Source organism: Mus caroli, chromosome 2 (genome assembly GCF_900094665.2).
Source record: "Mus caroli chromosome 2, CAROLI_EIJ_v1.1, whole genome shotgun sequence".
NCBI classification, from domain to species: Eukaryota; Metazoa; Chordata; class Mammalia; order Rodentia; family Muridae; genus Mus; species Mus caroli.
The window spans coordinates 15160193-15178297 of NC_034571.1; the positions used below are offsets into that span (position 1 = coordinate 15160193).

The window sequence follows — 18105 nt, forward strand, 5'->3', positions numbered from 1 at the left end:
AAAAAAAAAAAAAAAAAAAAAAAAAAAAAGAAAAAAGAAAAAAAGAAATGAAATTTATTACATTGGAGTAGGAAGTCCAAATTATATAAAGTAATGGAAACCAGTTTGTCAAAATTAGTAGCAGTCCCAGGAGAGGCTTACCCCAAACACCTCCTTGGGAAGCTGGTCCTGAGGAAAGAGTATTAAGGAAGGAAAAAACTGTATCTGTGGAAGTGTTATTATGACATTGTTTATAGTTTCAAACTGCCTTAAATATTTGACAAAACTTGAGTGGCTAAATTATAGTAATCCGCTTAATAAAGTCTCATACTACAAAGCAAAAAGTTGTTATGGTCCTTACAAGGTAATGCAGAAAAGTAAATATAATAAACGGTGGCAGTAAGAAGGATGTAAAGTGAGTAAGTAAAAAAAAATTACATTCAATTTTAAAAAGATAAAAAAATACTAAAACGGAGAAAGTTGTATAATACAGTTCCAATGCTGTAAAAGGAGCCTTCCTATGGTTGTAGACTATGAGATGCATGTTGCATTACTAAGCTGGTAGATTAAAGATGTCTTTTTGCTTCTAGATTTTCCAGTGTGTACAAAGAACAGCAGCTTCTCTGTGTGGAGTCACTGTGATACATTGACTCCTTTAGACGATAGCTGCCCTTGGCTGCTTCTTTCTCTACTTGAGAGAAGCTGACTTAGAGAAGAGGCCTGGGGTGATGTGAAGGGAGGTATGAGAATCCAAATCTCTGTACTCCCAAGTCCATGTTAGCCTGGGTACCACACAGCTGGACTGACCACTTCCTGATGCTGCTGAAGGAAACCGACAGAAGCAGGCAGAGACTCTCTGTTATGTTTGGTTCTTAATGGGGACAGGATAGAAATAGAACAGCGGGAAACTAAGCTGAGACAGCAAACTCTTATATTTAGAAAAGTTTGTATTAATTTCCATCCCATTGTATCTGGAGTTTAGAAGTTGTTAGTTTGTCATATAATGTGTTGAGAGAACTCAGTGTTTCGGGTCAGAAGATGAAAACTTCACAATTGGGTTAAGTAGGTTCTGATGAGTCAGGGGACATGTTCCACACTATGCTGAGTCTCTCTGAGTAGTTCACAGAGCTCTGTGGAACGACCACTCACACACATTGGTGGGGAGGTGTCAGGGATGTCCTGTCCATCTCCCTTGATTGCCCAGTCTGAGAGATGTTACCATGGTTCATAGGTCAGACCTAGCTGAGGGATCACACTCCACTATCTTTCAATGACTTGGATCCTACGTGGAATCCCCACTGTAATATAATATTTCACTGTAGAGGTCTCAGGTCTAGAAGCTCCCCAAAGAGATCTGCCGAATTCTCAGAAGTAAAGGGAACTGCGGTGTAGTCCCACAGAAGTCACCTGTCACAACCAAATCAAAGACAGTGGAATATTTGCCCTCAAATAACTGGTCTGTTTCTCAGTGTTTTCCTAAACATGGAACATACTGAGATCACTTGGGAACATCCATCATCATTCTCTTCTTGACATTTATGCTAAGGCAGGAGAGGGTTTTAAAATGTTTTAGACGTCAGGTGAAACGCCAGGGGAGTTTTACCTTACTTAAGGGCAAGAGGAAGGTCGGAGGTCTGAGGTCGGCGTTTTTTCTGCCCCCCCCCCAGAATGCTTTCTTCTTCCTTCTTTCCTTGTTAGTCTTTCCCATTCTGCTAATTGGTCAGTTACAAACAGGTTAGCTAACACAATTTTCAGGGCCTCATTTGCTTTTGGAGACAAAAGTTCCTGAGCAGAAGCATGAAGGATTAGGAAGAAAGGGCAGTAGGACTGTAGCCCCTGGGCAATGGTACAAGCAGGCACAGAGATACCTCATGAGCACTCCAGCTTGCAGCCTCAGGGCCTCAGGTGGCCTAACTAGAAGTGCGGACTGAGGCAAAGGTCAGAAATGACTTGATAGTTTGAGGGAAACCTCTCTATAGCTAGGCTCAAAAATAAGTTTTAAATGTTGAGCGCTTTAGTTAAAATTCAGGCTATCTTTATGTGGTAAGCTTTGGTTGACTTAGTCTAACAAAGATGAGTACATTTGATCAGATATTCTACATCTCATGCATGATTGTGGGCCAGAGTCCAGCTGAGACAGGTGTGATGGCACTGCTGGTCACCTGCAGCTTCCGATGGGACTCATGGATAACCAATAGCTTCTCAGCCCCACCTATGTGTAAGAAAGAGGATGTCCAGGATATTGTTCAAGCTCCCCATGATATTATTCTACTTAGAACCGTGTTTCCCAGGGCAGTTGTTTTGCTGGTCATCAGTGTTCACGTAGGTAAAAAGTTCACTGGGATTTTCCTGTTGTTGTTACTAAGCATTCAGTAAATACAATCTGATTTTTTTTATTACAAAAAAGAATTTAGAGTGTAGAGCAATGAAATGTAATGACTTTGGCGACCTGAGTCACCGGGCCTATGACGTTCCTGTCACTCAGCCTGTGACAGTGGCTATATGGCTTGCTTAGTGACATTCTCATCTTGGAACTCATGAAAAACTCGGGGGGACTGCAGTGTGCATTTCCATATCTTTAAAAATATTTTAATCATAAACAGTATTTACAATAATTATCTTCCAAAAAAAGAAAAGCATCATTCGTCAGAATTAACCAGGCTAGGTCTATACTACTTTTGGACTTTGGTACAGTTAGAACAGACATTTGGAATGGAAGCCATGGAATTTCACGTTAAATTTACACTTTGAGTACTGAATACATCTTCTGCATGTACCTACCACTGCAAACAAACAAATCTGTGATGAAATAGAATTAGAAAGTGATTAGCTTTGTATTCTTTCCCGCAACTCCCGTCCAGTGCACACATAAGCTCTTCCTTGTCACATGTTTAGCCTGTCTTTCCCCCTTTCTACATGATATGTGGCACCAGGTGTACATTTATCTACATACATACCTGGGTCCCATATATGAGGGAGTACGATTTTTTTTTATTTCTGAGATTATCTGACCTCACTCAGTATTATAAAAGTCCATTTTCCTGCAATTTCTTAAAAGTAATTTTTCTCTAGAGCTAAGTACTATTCCATCATATCTTCCAGTCCCTTGCTATAGAAAGTAAAGTGACCATATACGGGGGTATAAATATCCTTCCTGTAGGGTATGTGTTCTTGGGCACATGCCCAAGAATTAAATAGCTGAGTCATATGGTAGTTCTCTTTTTAATTTTTTGAGAAATCTTCAAACTGATTTCTTCAGTGACTATATTAATTTGCACCACAACCAATAGTAAATAAGAGTTTCTTTCTCTCCACATTATCATTGATATTGGTTATCAGATTTCCTGGCAATAGCCTTTCTGGCTGGAATATCAAACTACATTTCTATTTCTCTGACAACTAGAGATATTTTAGTAATAGTTATTGACCATTTTGTCTCTTTAAAAATATTAGTTCATTTATCCATTTGTTGATTGGCAGTTCTGTTTGCTTGGTAGTTAATTGCTGTAATCCTTTGTAAATTCTGGAGATCAGCTCCTTGGGTAAAGGGTGGCTGGTATCTGTTTACTCTACTGATTGTTTCCTTTGCCTTAAAGAAACTTTTAATTCTCATATTGTATTTTTCTTAGTGGACAGAATAAAATAAATTGACTAAGATCTCAGCCCTGAGGGGAAAAATAACTACAAACAGGCATAAAGGCCATGCAGACAATGGTGCTAACATTGGACAGTGTACTGGCTAGTTTTGTGTCAACTTGACACAGGCTGGAGTTATTACAGAATAAGGAGCTTCAGTTGGGGAAATGCCTCCATGAGATCCAGCTGTGGGGCATTTTCTCAATTAGTGATCAAGGGGGAGAGGCCCCTTGTGGGTGGGACCATCTCTGGGCTGGTAGTTTTGGGTTCTATAAGAGAGCAGACTGAGCAAGCCAGGCGAGGCAAGCCAGTAAAGAACATCCCTCCATGGCTTCTGCATCAGCTCCTGCTTCCTGACCTGCTTGAGTTCCAGTCCTGACTTCCTTTGGTGATGAACAGCAGTATGGAAGTGTAAGCCGAATAAATCCTTTCCTCCCCAACTTGCTTCTTGGTCATGATGTTTTGTTCAGGAATAGAAACCCTGCCTAAGACAGACAGGAATGTACAGAACTACACTACTGTATTAAAACGTATGCACGAGGGCCAGGGATGCGGGCTGGGATGTAGCTCAGTTAGCACAGTGTTGGCTATGTGTGTAGCTGGTCTTTTGCTACTTTGTGTGTTCTTCTTTCTTGTACATTTTTCACCCCCTAATACTAGATAGGAGAGAAAAAGGATAAAGAGTAAAGGAAAGAGATCCCTGAATAAAGCCAGGGGTCAGAAAGGGAGTGATATTATCATTAGTCTACTTTCTGCTGATCAGGGGCATGAAGTTCCTTGGGGCAAGTTTGATCTTTGCAGTCAGAATATCTACTTTCTTCTTCTTCTTCTTCTTCTTCTTCTTCTTCTTCTTCTTCTTCTTCTTCTTCTTCTTCTTCTTCTTCTTCTTCTTCTTTGCACATGATTAACTTAACAAACCTCAGCCAACAACAAACAACCAACAACCACTCACCCTACTCCTTGGAGCCCTAGTGTTTCTATACCCTTTAAGCTGTCTCCAGATGTCATGCAATCACAGAAACTATCTTTAGCGAGCAAAATCACATCCCTGCTAGAGCATGAGTCAAATCCTAGTCAGCTGCTGTGAACTGTCTGACAGCAGCCTGCACCCCTACGCCTGGGAATAAAATAAGCACAGTCCTATTCCTGTGTTCTTTAAAGAAACCAGAATTCTCACTACATATGTGTGGTTCTCCTTACCACATAACATGGGTGTGATATTACATACACGTAATGTAACTTCAGCACTGAGAAGGTAAAAACCAGGAGAGTCACAAGTTCTAGGTCATGTTTTGCCATATACTGTGTTGAAGGCCAGCCTGGACTACATGAGACTGTCTCAAAACAAAACAATCACATATAACACATCACATAATATATACTAGGATAGTGAAATATAAGGAATGGGGTACAATATCAAAAGCGAAGGTCACTAGAACCCATCTCAGTTTCTTCTTAAGGACCATTCAGGTGAGCACTAACCAGACTTTGGGAATTGAAATACAGAAAGAAGGCAGTGACATGAGACACAGGAGAAGGAAGAGCCCTCTGACCCCATTCCTTGATTGTACCCCAAATTCTCATAGTCTAGGATTCAACTTTTGATTTAATGTTAGTATTTGTGGGAGACACATCTCTGTGTGTGGGGTGGATAAAGAAAAGAGTCTGGAGTGCTTGATCACAATGCCATGATGTCCCACAGAGTCTGGGCCACCCTGCTTCTTGAACTTCATTTATTTTCCAATTCACATAACACCTTTTAAATATGGGGGGGGGGTGGCATTTTAATTTGCAGCTGAATTTCTTGGATTCCATTAGGCATAATGCATTTGAAATCTGAAAGTACTCTAGTTGGGCATTTCACAGCCTAAGTTGGCTATTGAATGCCTAGGACCGCCAGCGTCAGAATTGTGCTCTGCTGTAAGATATGCATAGCACCCAGTCTCACCAGAGAGCTCAACGCCATTTTTTAAGGAAATGTTAGTTGGCATATTTGGGGGGCCTTTTGTTTTCATATGTACTTTGAGATGAATGGCCCAGCTTGCTTTCAAAGTGCAGAATAAGTTAATTACATCAAAGCAATTTACTCAAACAGTGTTTCTAAAGTTGTTAGGGTGAGAGCCTGGGCCCTTGCAGCCCTAACAAGCTAGGCTCGACCACCCATCCTCAGGAGGCCAATTAAGCAAATAAGTAATAGTGAAAGCAGAGAAAGGAGATTTATTCAGTGTAGTCACACTGGGAGGGAGAACAAGTGATCCTAGGACCCCTCTCCAGCACCATTTTAGAAGCCTTAGCAGGAAGTTTGTGCTTAAATAGAAGGCACAGGTACACACAGCTAAGCAAGCAATCCCCAAAGTAATTGGCCAGCCAAGATAGTCGAAATGGTCAGGTTCAACAGGGTATCCTGTCTCAATAAATAAAGTGAGAACAGTTGACGTCCATCTCTGACCTCCACACACATGCATACATACATATATGTAGAAGTGTGTCCACACATAAAGTATATATATGTGATCGGAATATAATCATTGTACCGCATGTTAAAATAACAACCAAGCTAAGCAAAAACAAATGTCTACCATAGGGCCTGATTGAGGAAATCATAGCAATATATGCCCAGCATGATTTCAGAGGAACATTAAAAATGTTCAGTGAGGATTTGGAGGCTTGGTGGTTACGAGCGGCTACTTCCAGAGGACCTGAGTTTAGCTCCCAACACCAGTGTTGGGGGCTTGCACCTGTTGCAACTCCAGCTCCTTTGACCTTCATGGGCACTTATGTGCACGTATCCACACAGATGCCTGTTACACAGACACACAATTAAAAAAAAAATTGTTGGGTTAGCTCCACCTCTAGAATTAAAACTAGACAATGTAGCAGCCAGGGTGTGGTTGGGTGATGGGGGTGGCAGGGCCCTTTTAGGAGCCACTCAGGGAGGCTCAGGAGAAACTCAGAAATAGTCTTCTTTTCTAAGAGCCGGTATGACTTTTGTTTAAACAGGGTCTTTTTATGTAGTCCTGGCTGTCCTGGAATTCATTATGTAGACCAGGCAGACCTTATACTCACAGAGATCCACCTACTTCTGCCTTCTTCATGCTGGGATTAAAGGTGTGCACCACCATGCCTGGCATCTGTGTGACCTTTCTAATCTCTAGTGTTTTACTGTTTGTCTTTCGTCTGCCTTCCGCCTTGCCCTGGTTCCATAGAAAGTTCCGTCAGAACCTTGTAAACTTTGTACAGTCTTCTCCATCCCCCTGGGTTTCTATAAGACTGGACTCTACCTAACACTGGACTGAAGCAAAAATGCATACCAATAAAGTCTGATTGGCATTTCCTATAATAAAGATTTTGTTCTTAACATTATAAGCTAAGTGAAATCCCAACCATGCAAGCAGATAACATGAAAAAACTTGTAGATATAAAAAAATGCATTTTATAAAGATCGGATTTCACTTAATTTACCGTTCTGGCTCCTTTTCTCTTGGGCACTCTGGACCTGTGCAGGAGCTTGGCTTTAGTCTCAGCTGCAGAGTCAGAGGCTAAAGTGGTGATGGCGGGGGGGGGGGGGGGGGGGGGGGGGGGGGGGGGGGGGGGGGGTGGTGGTGGTGGTGGCTGGGGCTGAGGGTGCTTACTGTCCTGCAGGCTATTAGCCAGGATTCTTCTTTGTCTAAGTTGGTTTCCATTTCTTAACTTTCCCACACCATGTTGTCAGGCCACTTTATATAGAAGCCCATGTAAGTGTTAACCTGCTCCGTCCAAACCAGCTAACTATAATTTCTCACTAATGCCCCATTATCTTCAGATCAATGACTTGATTGACTCATGAGTTTTTAAAGGAGCCTAAATCATTTTGCCTTGGAAGCAAATGTATGTATCTATGTTGTTCCTTAAACTATCATTCGATCTGTATGTTAGAGCTGAACGGATCACTATGAAGCTCTAGCAGAGGAATGGGAGATGGGAAGGATGGAAAGACAGTAACATTTGTAAGTAGGAGGAAAAAGAAAAATCGCACCAAACCTTTTCATAATGCACAGAAAATTCCTCTCTGTGCTGTTCCCATTTCTATCTGCAAATTGAGATATCAACCAATCAGCTCAAAGTTATAGCCAAATGGAGGGAGTGTTGGCTCTGGATGTGGCAAGTCTCAATTGTGTAGGTGAAGACCAGGTTGCCATGGGAGCCACCCCAGTGGTGTCTGTTTCCTACTGGGCGCATCCTGTGTGGTCTGCCCCAACAGACTTGGTATTTTGTAACTTTCAAGCTTTGTTATGACAGAGTGCAGGGTTTGTATTGGATCCTGTGTTCTGGGTCATCATTTTAGATATACCTTCCTTAGATGGCCCATTGGAAAGCCCAGGGCAAGTTCCTCCCAAGACTCATGAGTGTACTTGGAAGTAAATTTCAGTTGACTGAAGCAGTCATCTGGTGAAGCTGACCCCTCAACTGTAGCCTAGTAAAAGGTTTGAGTCCCTAAATGCTTTAGGCTTCTAAGTTTGGTGAGATCTATTACATAGTAGTAGATAACAACAACAAAAAAGTAAACAGCTGGGTTAGACCAAGTCTAAATTAATTTTTCTTGGAAGAGCTGAAGTTTTGGGAATAAAGCTTGTTTTTATTTTAAATTAAAATTTCACCTAATTATGATAAATTGGTTGAGTGGGCTGTCAGATTATTATTAATGTAAGAATATGTTCTCAATATATGTTCTATATTGCTTTCTTCAAAGTTTTAAGTGGGATGGAGATACAATTCAGTTAGTAGAGGGCTTGCTTAGCATATGCCGAGCGTGGATCTCCAGCAGTGCTGTGAAACGGGATGCTACGCTAACTAGCACTCTGAGGCTCAAGCAGGAGAATCAGAAGTTTAAGGTCATCAACATCATGAGGCCACGAGCTTGGGATACACAAGACTCTGTCTCAAACAAACAAACAAACAAATGAAAGTTTGGAAATGGTATAGCTATGTATTTTATTTTTATGGTTAGAGCAAAATCCAGCCACCCCATTTTAAAATTGAAATAGTGCAAGTTATTGGATTGTGACTTCTGGTGCTTTTATAAGAAAACAGGTTAAAATATATCTTTACAGGACTTGGAAATAAAATAAGCAAAGTTAAAGAAATTAGGGTTCCAGAGGAGTTGCTGAGTTTGTATGCTAATGGTGTGTGTGCGCACACACACACACACACACACACACACACACACACACATTTTTTCCCCTTCCTTTACTCATTTTGAAAGCCTCTTAAGTTAGCGTACTTTTTAGTCTGAGTTCTCAGAATCACTTCATTTGGCTCAGATACTTCTCTATGTACCACGAGTGAGCAGGAAAACCAGTGAGTGGTCATTTCCAGATCAGCTCCGCCCCTTTGTTGTCGAACATTCCCTCATTTCTTGATTTCTTCCTTAGTTTTTTTCTTATATCATCACTGTGGTGATTCTTCCTTTATGAGTCCCCTGAACATAAACGTAAGAAGTAAAGGTAGAAAGAACATCATATTTCCATATCTGGAAAGCCTCTGCCCAGGTCATTTAAGAAGGCATAAGACTTAAGCCTGAGGTTGTAAAATGCTGGCTCAGTTTGAAGCCTAATCTCAGGTGGATGTTTTATTTGGCAGCATTATGCTGTACCATACAGCGTTCCTTAAAAAAAGATGATCACACTTAAAGGTCAAGGCACTCCAGTTTAGAATGGCCTGACAACAGCCTGTCTATATTCTCACACAGTCAGTCACACAGAGCTAAGGTTGGGAACTGCCGTCCCTCATAGATAGTGGCTTCCTCTTCGCCATTGCTCCCAAGTGCCCTGCTTTCCATACTTCTCCGGGCTTTATGTTTTCAAGTTGTTTTGCCTGGGTCCTATAGCCATTGCATTTACCACCTTTGGTCCAAATAGACAACTTTTTTTTTTTTGGTTTTTTGAGACAGGGTTTCTCTGTATAGCCCTGGCTGTCCTGGAACTCACTCTGTAGACCAGGCTGCCCTTGAACTCAGAAATCTACCTGCCTCTGCTCCCAAATGCTGGGATTAAAGGTGTGAGCCACCACGCTAATAGACAACGTCTTAATGCATAGTTAAGAAGTGAGATTAAGGGCTGAGTGTGTATCTTCTGGCTCATCAAAACTGGTAGGAAAGAACAGCTTGTTTCTAAGTTAAATACACAAAATTAGAGATTTGAAGCTAGGGTCCTGTGCTGGCTGCTTTTATGTCAACTCGACACAAGCTAGAGTTATCTCAAAGGAGGGAAGCTCAGCTGAGAAAATGCCTCCATAAGATCCAGATACAGGACACTTTCTTAACTAAAGGGGGTCCAGGCCATTGTGGGTGGTACCATCTTTGGTTTTGTGGTCTTGGGTTCTATAAGAAAGCAGGATGAAGAAGCCATGATGGACAAGCCTTTAAACACAACTCCTTCATGGCCTCAACTCCTGCCTCCAGGTTCCTGCTCTGAGTTCCTGTCCTGACTTTCTTTAATGATAAATAATGATATGGAAGTATTAGCAAAAATAAATCCTTTCCTCTCTAAGACAGTTCATAGATGAGCAGGAACATAAAGTGTTTGTTTGTTTGTTGTTTTGTTCTGTTTTTGAGGCATGGTCTCTCTATGTAGCCCTGGCTGTCCTGGAACTCACTGTGTAGACCAGGCTGGTTTCAAAGTCACAGAGATCCACTTGCCTCTGCCTTCCAAGAGCTGGGATTAAAGAAAGGTATGTGCCACTAGGCTTGGCAGGAAGTGTTTGTTTTCATTTGTCTGATTACCTGACTGAATATATTTTTTCAATTTCATATAATAACTTGCAAATCCAATAAAATTACATTTTGCATATTCATTATATTTTCATTATCTATTCAGTTGATGGACTTCCAGGCTGATTCCATTTCCTAGCTATTATGAATAGAATGTCAATAAACACAGGATTTCATGTAGCCTAGGCTAGCCTCAAACTTGCTACAGAGCTGAGGGTGACCTTGGACTAACTACCTTCCCAAATCCGCATCACAGAAGTGCACCACCATACCAATAAGATATATACATAATAATGTTATTATACTGTTATGTATTATTATATTATATAGTTACATATTATATAATTGTTATATAATATATGTTACATCATAATTATATAGTAATATATAATAGAATATTGTTTATAAATTAATTTTAAAGATTAATTTAACATTTAAGATGAGCCTAAGATATTTTCAAGTACTGAAGATAAACTTCTTGGCTACTCTTAAAAAATTGATTTTTTTTTTTTTGAGATAAGGTTTTACTATGTAGCCCTGTCTGACCTAGAACTCACTATGTAGATGAGGCTAGTCTAGAATGCACAGAGCTTTGCCTGCCTCTTGCCTGTTGAGTTCTGGGGTTAAAGGCATTCCCTAGCACACTCAAACTACTTGTTTATTTTTGAAACCATCTTCAGTGAGCATCTCTGTACTGATCATTGCCTTCATAAGCATGCTAACTTAAGCCAAAAGCTGGGTTCTAAAATAGTTTTGAAATGAGCTCCCTGAGGAGAGATGGCTCAGTAGTTACTGACTGCTCTTTCAAAGGACCCAGGTTTGAGTCCTAGTAACTCCAGTTCCAAGTGATGTGACATTTCTTCCTGGTCTCCTTTGGCACCTGGTGTGAATACAGTACACTGACATACATGCAGGCCAGACACCCACACACAAAATAAACAAAACGAGCTTTCTGGCATTTCTCATAGGAGAAGTTCTAGATGTACATAGTTTCGGAATGTTTGGTTCTCACTGCTTTTCTTTTGTAGAGTAGACCAGCAAAGGAAAAGGAGGGGCGGGAGAGGAGGGGGTAGGTGGGAAGTGCTTCCTGGAATGAAGCTTCTGGGTCCCTTGATGTGCCACAGACCCAAGGTCTGGCCCGACTCTGAGCTTGTAGTGGTCTTTTCCTGCATTCACCTGGAGCAAGTTCTAGTCTAGAACAAGGATTGAATTCTGCTCTGCTTCCTCCAAATCCAGCCAGGGTTCCAGCTGGCAGTAAGCACTCTCTGAACACCTGACACATACTGCAAGCATAGGAGAGGCAAGAATTGTAGATCTGGGTGGTTTTAGCTGTTGGTTGCTGAGCATTGACCATGGGGACTTAAGAAATAAGAACTTTTAAAAGAAATTTATGTCAGAAGACATAAAGTTCAGAGTCAGGGCAATTCCAAGCTGGGCGGTGTCATGGAGAACCCAGAATTTGTTTGTTTGTTTGTTTGTTTGACCCCAGCACCATGGGATATACACACTTGTTGTCTGCCAGGCCTAGTGCAGGCCCTTGGAAACTTCCTCATCTTGCAAATCTTTCTCCAGGGACCTTCCAGTCTCCTCATATTTAACAGCACTGATTTCAGAGGTTGCAGAGCAGTTTGGGGGAGCTAGGTAGCTTTTTAGGACAGTCTGCTTTATTACTAACGGTTCACCGTTTGGGTTGTCACCCCAACATTTCAATGTGAAAATAGGCATAAATCTAACATAGATGCTTTGTAGAAAGAACCTTGAGTTTTTGCTGTCAATGGCTTATTTACTTAGCTGGGGATTGCTTAATATTTCCATTAAAGAGTTGAATTATACTGTATGCTCATTACTCCTATAACCGTGAGAGTGAAAACTCAGAAGTGGATTAATCTTTCCACCTTCTGTAGATAAGCATCTGGCCTGTTGCCTTAGTTTCTTTTCTGTTTCTGTGAAAAAATGTGAGGGAGAAAGGGTTTATTCAAGGCTCCCAGTTCCTGGTTCCAAGCATCCCAGCAGGGCAGTCACAGTGACAGGAACTTGAGAGAACTGTCCATGTTACACCCACAGTCAAGAGCAGAGAGGAATGAATGAGGTCATTTGGGGTGGTGCTCACTTTGCAGACTCAGTTGTCTTATAGTGCCCAGGATCCCTGTGCTGAGGGAATGGGACTGTCTGCCATCAAACCAGGTCTTCCCACACCAAGTAACTTAATCAAGACAATCCGTTTCAGACATCCTCAGAGGCTAGCCTTAATCTAAACAAACCTTCACCAGCTCTTGGAGCTCTGCTCCTGGGTGTCAAGTTGACAGGATTTACCCTCATGCCCACTAAATTCCGGTAGACACATACCAATGGATATTACCATAAACACCCGTATAATCTGGGTCAGGCTGAATCCCTCAGGAACCTATTAATTAACAGGAAATTTGAGTGTTATGTTTAGAAATGACACACACCGCACTTTACATTGTCTTCATCTCCCTTGGGTGGGTGGGTATGGGAGAGAAATGGGGATTGGCTTCTGTGCCTGCTGCCCTGTCCATCTTCTGGTTGATGCAACAGCAGGCCAGAGACACTTCTGAGGAACATACTACATTGCCATGTGATATCCAAATCTTTCTGATATTATATTTGAAAAAAAATCCTTTTATTTCGGGTTTTTTGAGATTGTATATAAGCTTCCTATTTATATCATATAACACCAGGTCTTTTTTTAAAAATTAAAACATTTGCTAATGAATGTACTATTAATTTGTAGAAGTATGTCACAGGTTCCAGAGTTAAATGAGCCTGCCATATAATAACCTTCCATTAATACCTGTTTAGTGAGAGAATAAATAAAATGTTTATACATTATTGAATCTTCTAAGATAATTATGATAATTTTTTTGAGACAGGATTTCTCTGTGTAACCCTGGCTGTCCTGGAACTCACTCTGTGGACCAGGCTGGCTTACAACTCAGAAATCCACCTGCCTCTGCCTCCCAAGTGCTGGGATTAATTAGAATGTGTCATGGGATGGAGCTTTCCTCTTCTCAGATGGCACTTGCTGAGGGTACATTTTAAGGTTCTGCTTAATATCTTTCATTCTTTGAAGTGTAACGTTATTATTTTCTTGTTGCTATTCTTGGACTTGTAAGTAAATCAGCATTCTATTTGTTCATTCTCTGTATAGCATGGTTAAGATAAATATGCCCCTTTATCTTAATAGTAGTATTAATACGAAAGTATGCTGATAAGTTGTAAACTTCATTTTTGAAAGTATTTTAGAATACAATGAAAAGGCAGCCTTTTATTTTGTATAAAGTATTTTTGAAAATATTTTCAAAGTATTAGAAGATGAAAGGAATTTAACAATAGACACTATTGGTCCACGAGTCATGCTAATGGATACTCACATAAATAGCACAAAATACTGCCTCATTAGTGTGGTTGGTAAATTTTTGGTACTTTAATTTTCTCTGTTATTGTAAACCATGCATAAAATGCTTGCCTATTGAGAAGTGCAGAATTGCCAGCGCTTAAACAGCTGACATCTGCTTACTCTCTTAAAAAAAAAAAAAAAAAGAATAACAAGCCATTTCAGCCTAATCTACCTCAAATGTGTTCATGTAAATGGAGGTCCATCTATTGACCTGTGTTCTTTTCAGCTCAGGATTGGCCCGCATGGTTTATGAAACCAGAAAGGCTGATTTGAAATGCAGATGTCGAGAGAGTGAAGTGCACCCTCCCCTTTTTTCTTTGCTGTATCTGTCAGGGTGAAGGATGGCTTGCACAAGGGTCAGTCACCCATACTCACTTAATTACTTTTCTTGGACCCACAGAACTGTCACAAGCTGTGGTGGATGCGGGAGCTGTTCCTCTTTTAGTCCTCTGTATCCAGGAGCCGGAGACTGCTTTGAAAAGGATCGCTGCCTCGGCCCTCAGTGATATTTCAAAGCATTCACCAGAGTTAGCACAGACGGTGGTGGATGTAGGAGCTATTGCTCACTTAGCCCAGATGATCCTCAACCCTGATGAGAAACTGAAGGTATTTACAACTGAGGTCCAGAGATGACAGACAAGCCAGTGCTCTAAAAATCCAAGACAATGAAGATGTGTAACAGACTAGTGTTATAAGGAAAAACAATTAGCAAATACCATGGGACGCAGACATGAATATATCATGTTTTGGGTCTTTTAACATGGAAATAATGCTTTGGGTGTCACATTTAAGATGTTATTTAGAAATCTGTGTGCAATGATGAAGATTCCAGGTAGCATTGGTATTAACATTAATAATTAAAATAAGGCATTGGCCTGCCCCAAATAACTCAGTTGGGATAGTCTTGGACTGAAAACAGGGCCGAAAGGTTTTCTAGCCCATCACTAGAACATTTGAATTTCTTATGAAAATGGCCATGCTTATCAGTCCTCCGGTAGCTTTCTAAATTTACCAGTTATACGGCTACATATGGATAGTTCTTAAAATATTAACACTAGCTAAGCAGATGGGAAGTTATTTCAGATGGTACCAACAGCATGCCATAAAGACATTAATTCTGCTTGTTATTGTATTACATACCACACATATCAAATTAGCAACCTAAGTATGTGATTAAGAAGGGATATTTACCTAAAGGCCCTACATTTTAATTACATGTAAAAGGTTTTAAAGTACTCAGAGACCTAATGGAAAAATCTAAAAAAAAAAAAAAAAAAAAAAAAATGGAGTTTGTGACTAAGATATGAAAGTCCAACAGCTCAGAAATCTTAGCTTGTGCTAAATATCTATGTTGCTTTGTTTTCTGATAAAGAACTTAGACTATTATAAAGCTAAGGTACATCTGAGCTCTGAGGTGGACTAGTGGATCTGTAACATTTTGCTTCACTTTATATTTTTTGCTTATTAGCAACAGGTCCTCTCAGCTCTGAGTCACATCGCGAAGCACTCTGTGGACCTGGCAGAGATGGTTGTGGAGGCAGAGATTTTCCCAGTTGTTCTCACCTGTCTGAAGGACAAAGACGACTTCGTGAAGAAGAACGCTTGTACTTTGATTAGAGAGATCGCAAAACATACACCAGAGGTAAGAGCAAAGCAAACCCAAACAAAACACAGGCCTCAAGACGAAGTTAAATTCAGTTTGGTTTTTTAAATTAACTGCAGTTTGTCTATGAAGCCTGAGCTTGCTCGGTGCAGACTAATGAGGCCACTGCTCCTCGTCCTCAGCACTGCAGGCATTTTGGATGATGTGACTGTAGGTGGTAGAGTGGATGCTCACCAGCGTTCCTTGATGACATCGACACCCCTCCCCCCAGGAGACAATGAAACCTGACTCCAAATGTGGTCAAATGTTCTGTAGAGTACAAAATCACCTCCATTTGAGATCCACTGAGTTGTATTAATGACATTTGAGTTTAAAATAAAGTTTCTAATTATTGCTAGCTTTCTATTTCTGGATTGTGGGAAGACTCCAAGCCTCGATCATTCTTATCATTTTATGACAGCTGGGAGCATGGGAATGATTTTGGCTCTGTAGGTTGGGACCAACCACAGAGGCTCCCTAGCCTGCTGTGGCACTAGATAGCTAGCTGTTCTAATGTGATTTTTTTACTCTGAGTTTTTAGGTGCAAAAGAGAGACAAACCAAGCCTGTGTTGATTTTGAAGTTTCTGTTTCCTGTGTGTATTTTGACTAATCTATTTTTTATTTCATTACATGTTAAAGTAAATTTCATCCAACATCTCTACATAGTTGAGATTTTCCAGAACTGAAGTGCACTCAGCTAGTAATCACGGTCGGTGTGTGGGTAATTAGGTCAGATGTCAAGTCTGATGTCTTTGGACATTGATTCATCCTTATACTTAGACATTGTGAATGGCAACTTATTATACTTGAACATTTCTTTAATAGATGCAATGCCCTCCTAGAGTGGTATTCACCTTTACCAGGTAGTTTTAAGTACTAAACAGAGCGTGATTGAGTCATATCTAAAAGCCATCTTGTGCTGTCTGGGGTCTTGCTCTGTTCTCCCAGCTCTCACAGCTGATTGTTAATGCCGGAGGTGTGGCTGCCGTGATCGACTGCATCGGGTCCTGCAAAGGGAACATACGGCTGCCTGGCATCATGATGCTGGGTTACGTCGCTGCTCATTCTGAGAACCTGGCCATGGCGGTGATCATCTCCAAGGTTAGCTGGCGCATGCTTCGTTTCTCCTCGATTTCATGGTAGAACCATAGGCTGACACCAGGATAGCAAACATAACTGGACACAGTAAAAGAATTGCCTAAATGTGTTCAGTTGTTTTACTGCTTATGTATGTCAGCGTTTATTACTATGTTTTCGGGGGGGGGGGAATCTTTGACAAAAGGTGTGAGTTGTAAAATATGTAAAGCTTTCTATATCTAATATTGAATTTTTATTGAGTATTACTGTAATCTCTCTTTAATTATAATGTAAATGTATATCTTGAAGGACTAACTGTGCATACTTAAAAACACTCTAGCTAAGAACTTCCTTTAAATGACTTCTCCATTAGTCACGTCCGTGCACCCAGAGGTCTGTGTATCCCTCCACTGCTGTCATCTGGGTCAGAAGATGGTGCTGGCTAGCTTCTGGGTCAGAAGATGGTGCTGGCTGGCTCTCTTTTCAGATGCAGCCAGGCTCTCAGAGGCTCACAGCAAGCAGCAGCACGTTTCTTGTTATGTTCTAGAAATTTATCTTTTTCTCAATTTACAGCTTTGTATGGACCCTCTCTATAGTGTAGCTGTGGCCCTTAGTAGGTACTCACAAAATGTATTGGAATACAGATATGGATTTCCTGAAGACCACTTCAAAGATTGAGTTGAGCTCACACTGTGTGCAGCAGCCCTCTAGGGGGCAGGACTCTTATCAGCATAGAAAACCTGCTCTGTTGGTTAAACAGAAATGGGGATTTTTTTCCCCTCCTTGCTAATCCTCCGAACACAAAGGAGCCCCAGATCTTGATTTTCTACCCATTCCACACGGATGCTCCCTGTACTGAGCCCTCTCTGTACTGAGTTTCTTTTGTTCTCCTGTGACTGCAGAATGACCAGGGCAGTACTGGTGCTTTTGGAGGAGTCATTAGGGATGTGCCTGGGGTTTTGATCCTTGGCTCCTTTGTCAGGAATATGCCTCATCATAATGAAGAGATGGGCTGCAGTTATCTGTGCACCCTATGTATCCTACTGAATCTGGCCAGGACTCCTTCAGTGAGGAGTGCTGCCTGGCTTTCTCTCTCACTGGCTTGGCTTTCAGTTCTTTGAGCATTAAGGTCGAGGCGGAGGTCTGAGGCAAATCACACAGCAATGAGAGGCATTTCCTCCTTGTCCTCCAAGGGGCTTCAGGGACAGCTGATAATGTCTACGATTTCTGGCTTTCTGTTGCCTCTGTGAAGCACATTGACGTTCCTGGCCTCATTTGTGCATTCACAGTTGGGGCCGGTAATGTGGAGTTTGGGGTGAAGGCAAGGACTGTCTGTTGGTCCTCTCTTCCTCAATCTTTGTCCTAAAAGCGTGGGCTGCTTACCAAGTCACTCCATCCTCACAGGATATAGAAACACGGTGAGTTTTAGGAAACTGAGCCAAAAGACAGACAGACAGACAGACAGACAGAAAAGGAAAGGGAAAGGGAAAAGGAAAAGGAAAGGGAAGGGGAAGGGAAGGGGAAGGGGTAGAGGTAGGGGTAGGGGAAGAGGAGGGGAGGGGGAGGGGAGGAAGGTGGGGAGGAAGAGGGGAGAGGAGGGG

At 41.3% G+C, this 18105-nt stretch overlaps 1 protein-coding gene across 1 annotated transcript in view; it reads left to right on the plus strand.

Moving 5' to 3' along the window:
• The window catches only part of Spag6 (sperm associated antigen 6), a 51207-nt gene that overhangs the window by 18486 nt on the left and 14616 nt on the right, over window positions 1-18105 (plus strand). Inside the window, exons 5-7 of the mRNA XM_021154982.2 lie at window positions 14185-14390; window positions 15253-15426; window positions 16376-16528. Coding sequence (XP_021010641.1) covers window positions 14185-14390; window positions 15253-15426; window positions 16376-16528 — 533 coding nt within the window. The remainder of the gene's footprint in view (window positions 1-14184; window positions 14391-15252; window positions 15427-16375; window positions 16529-18105) is intronic.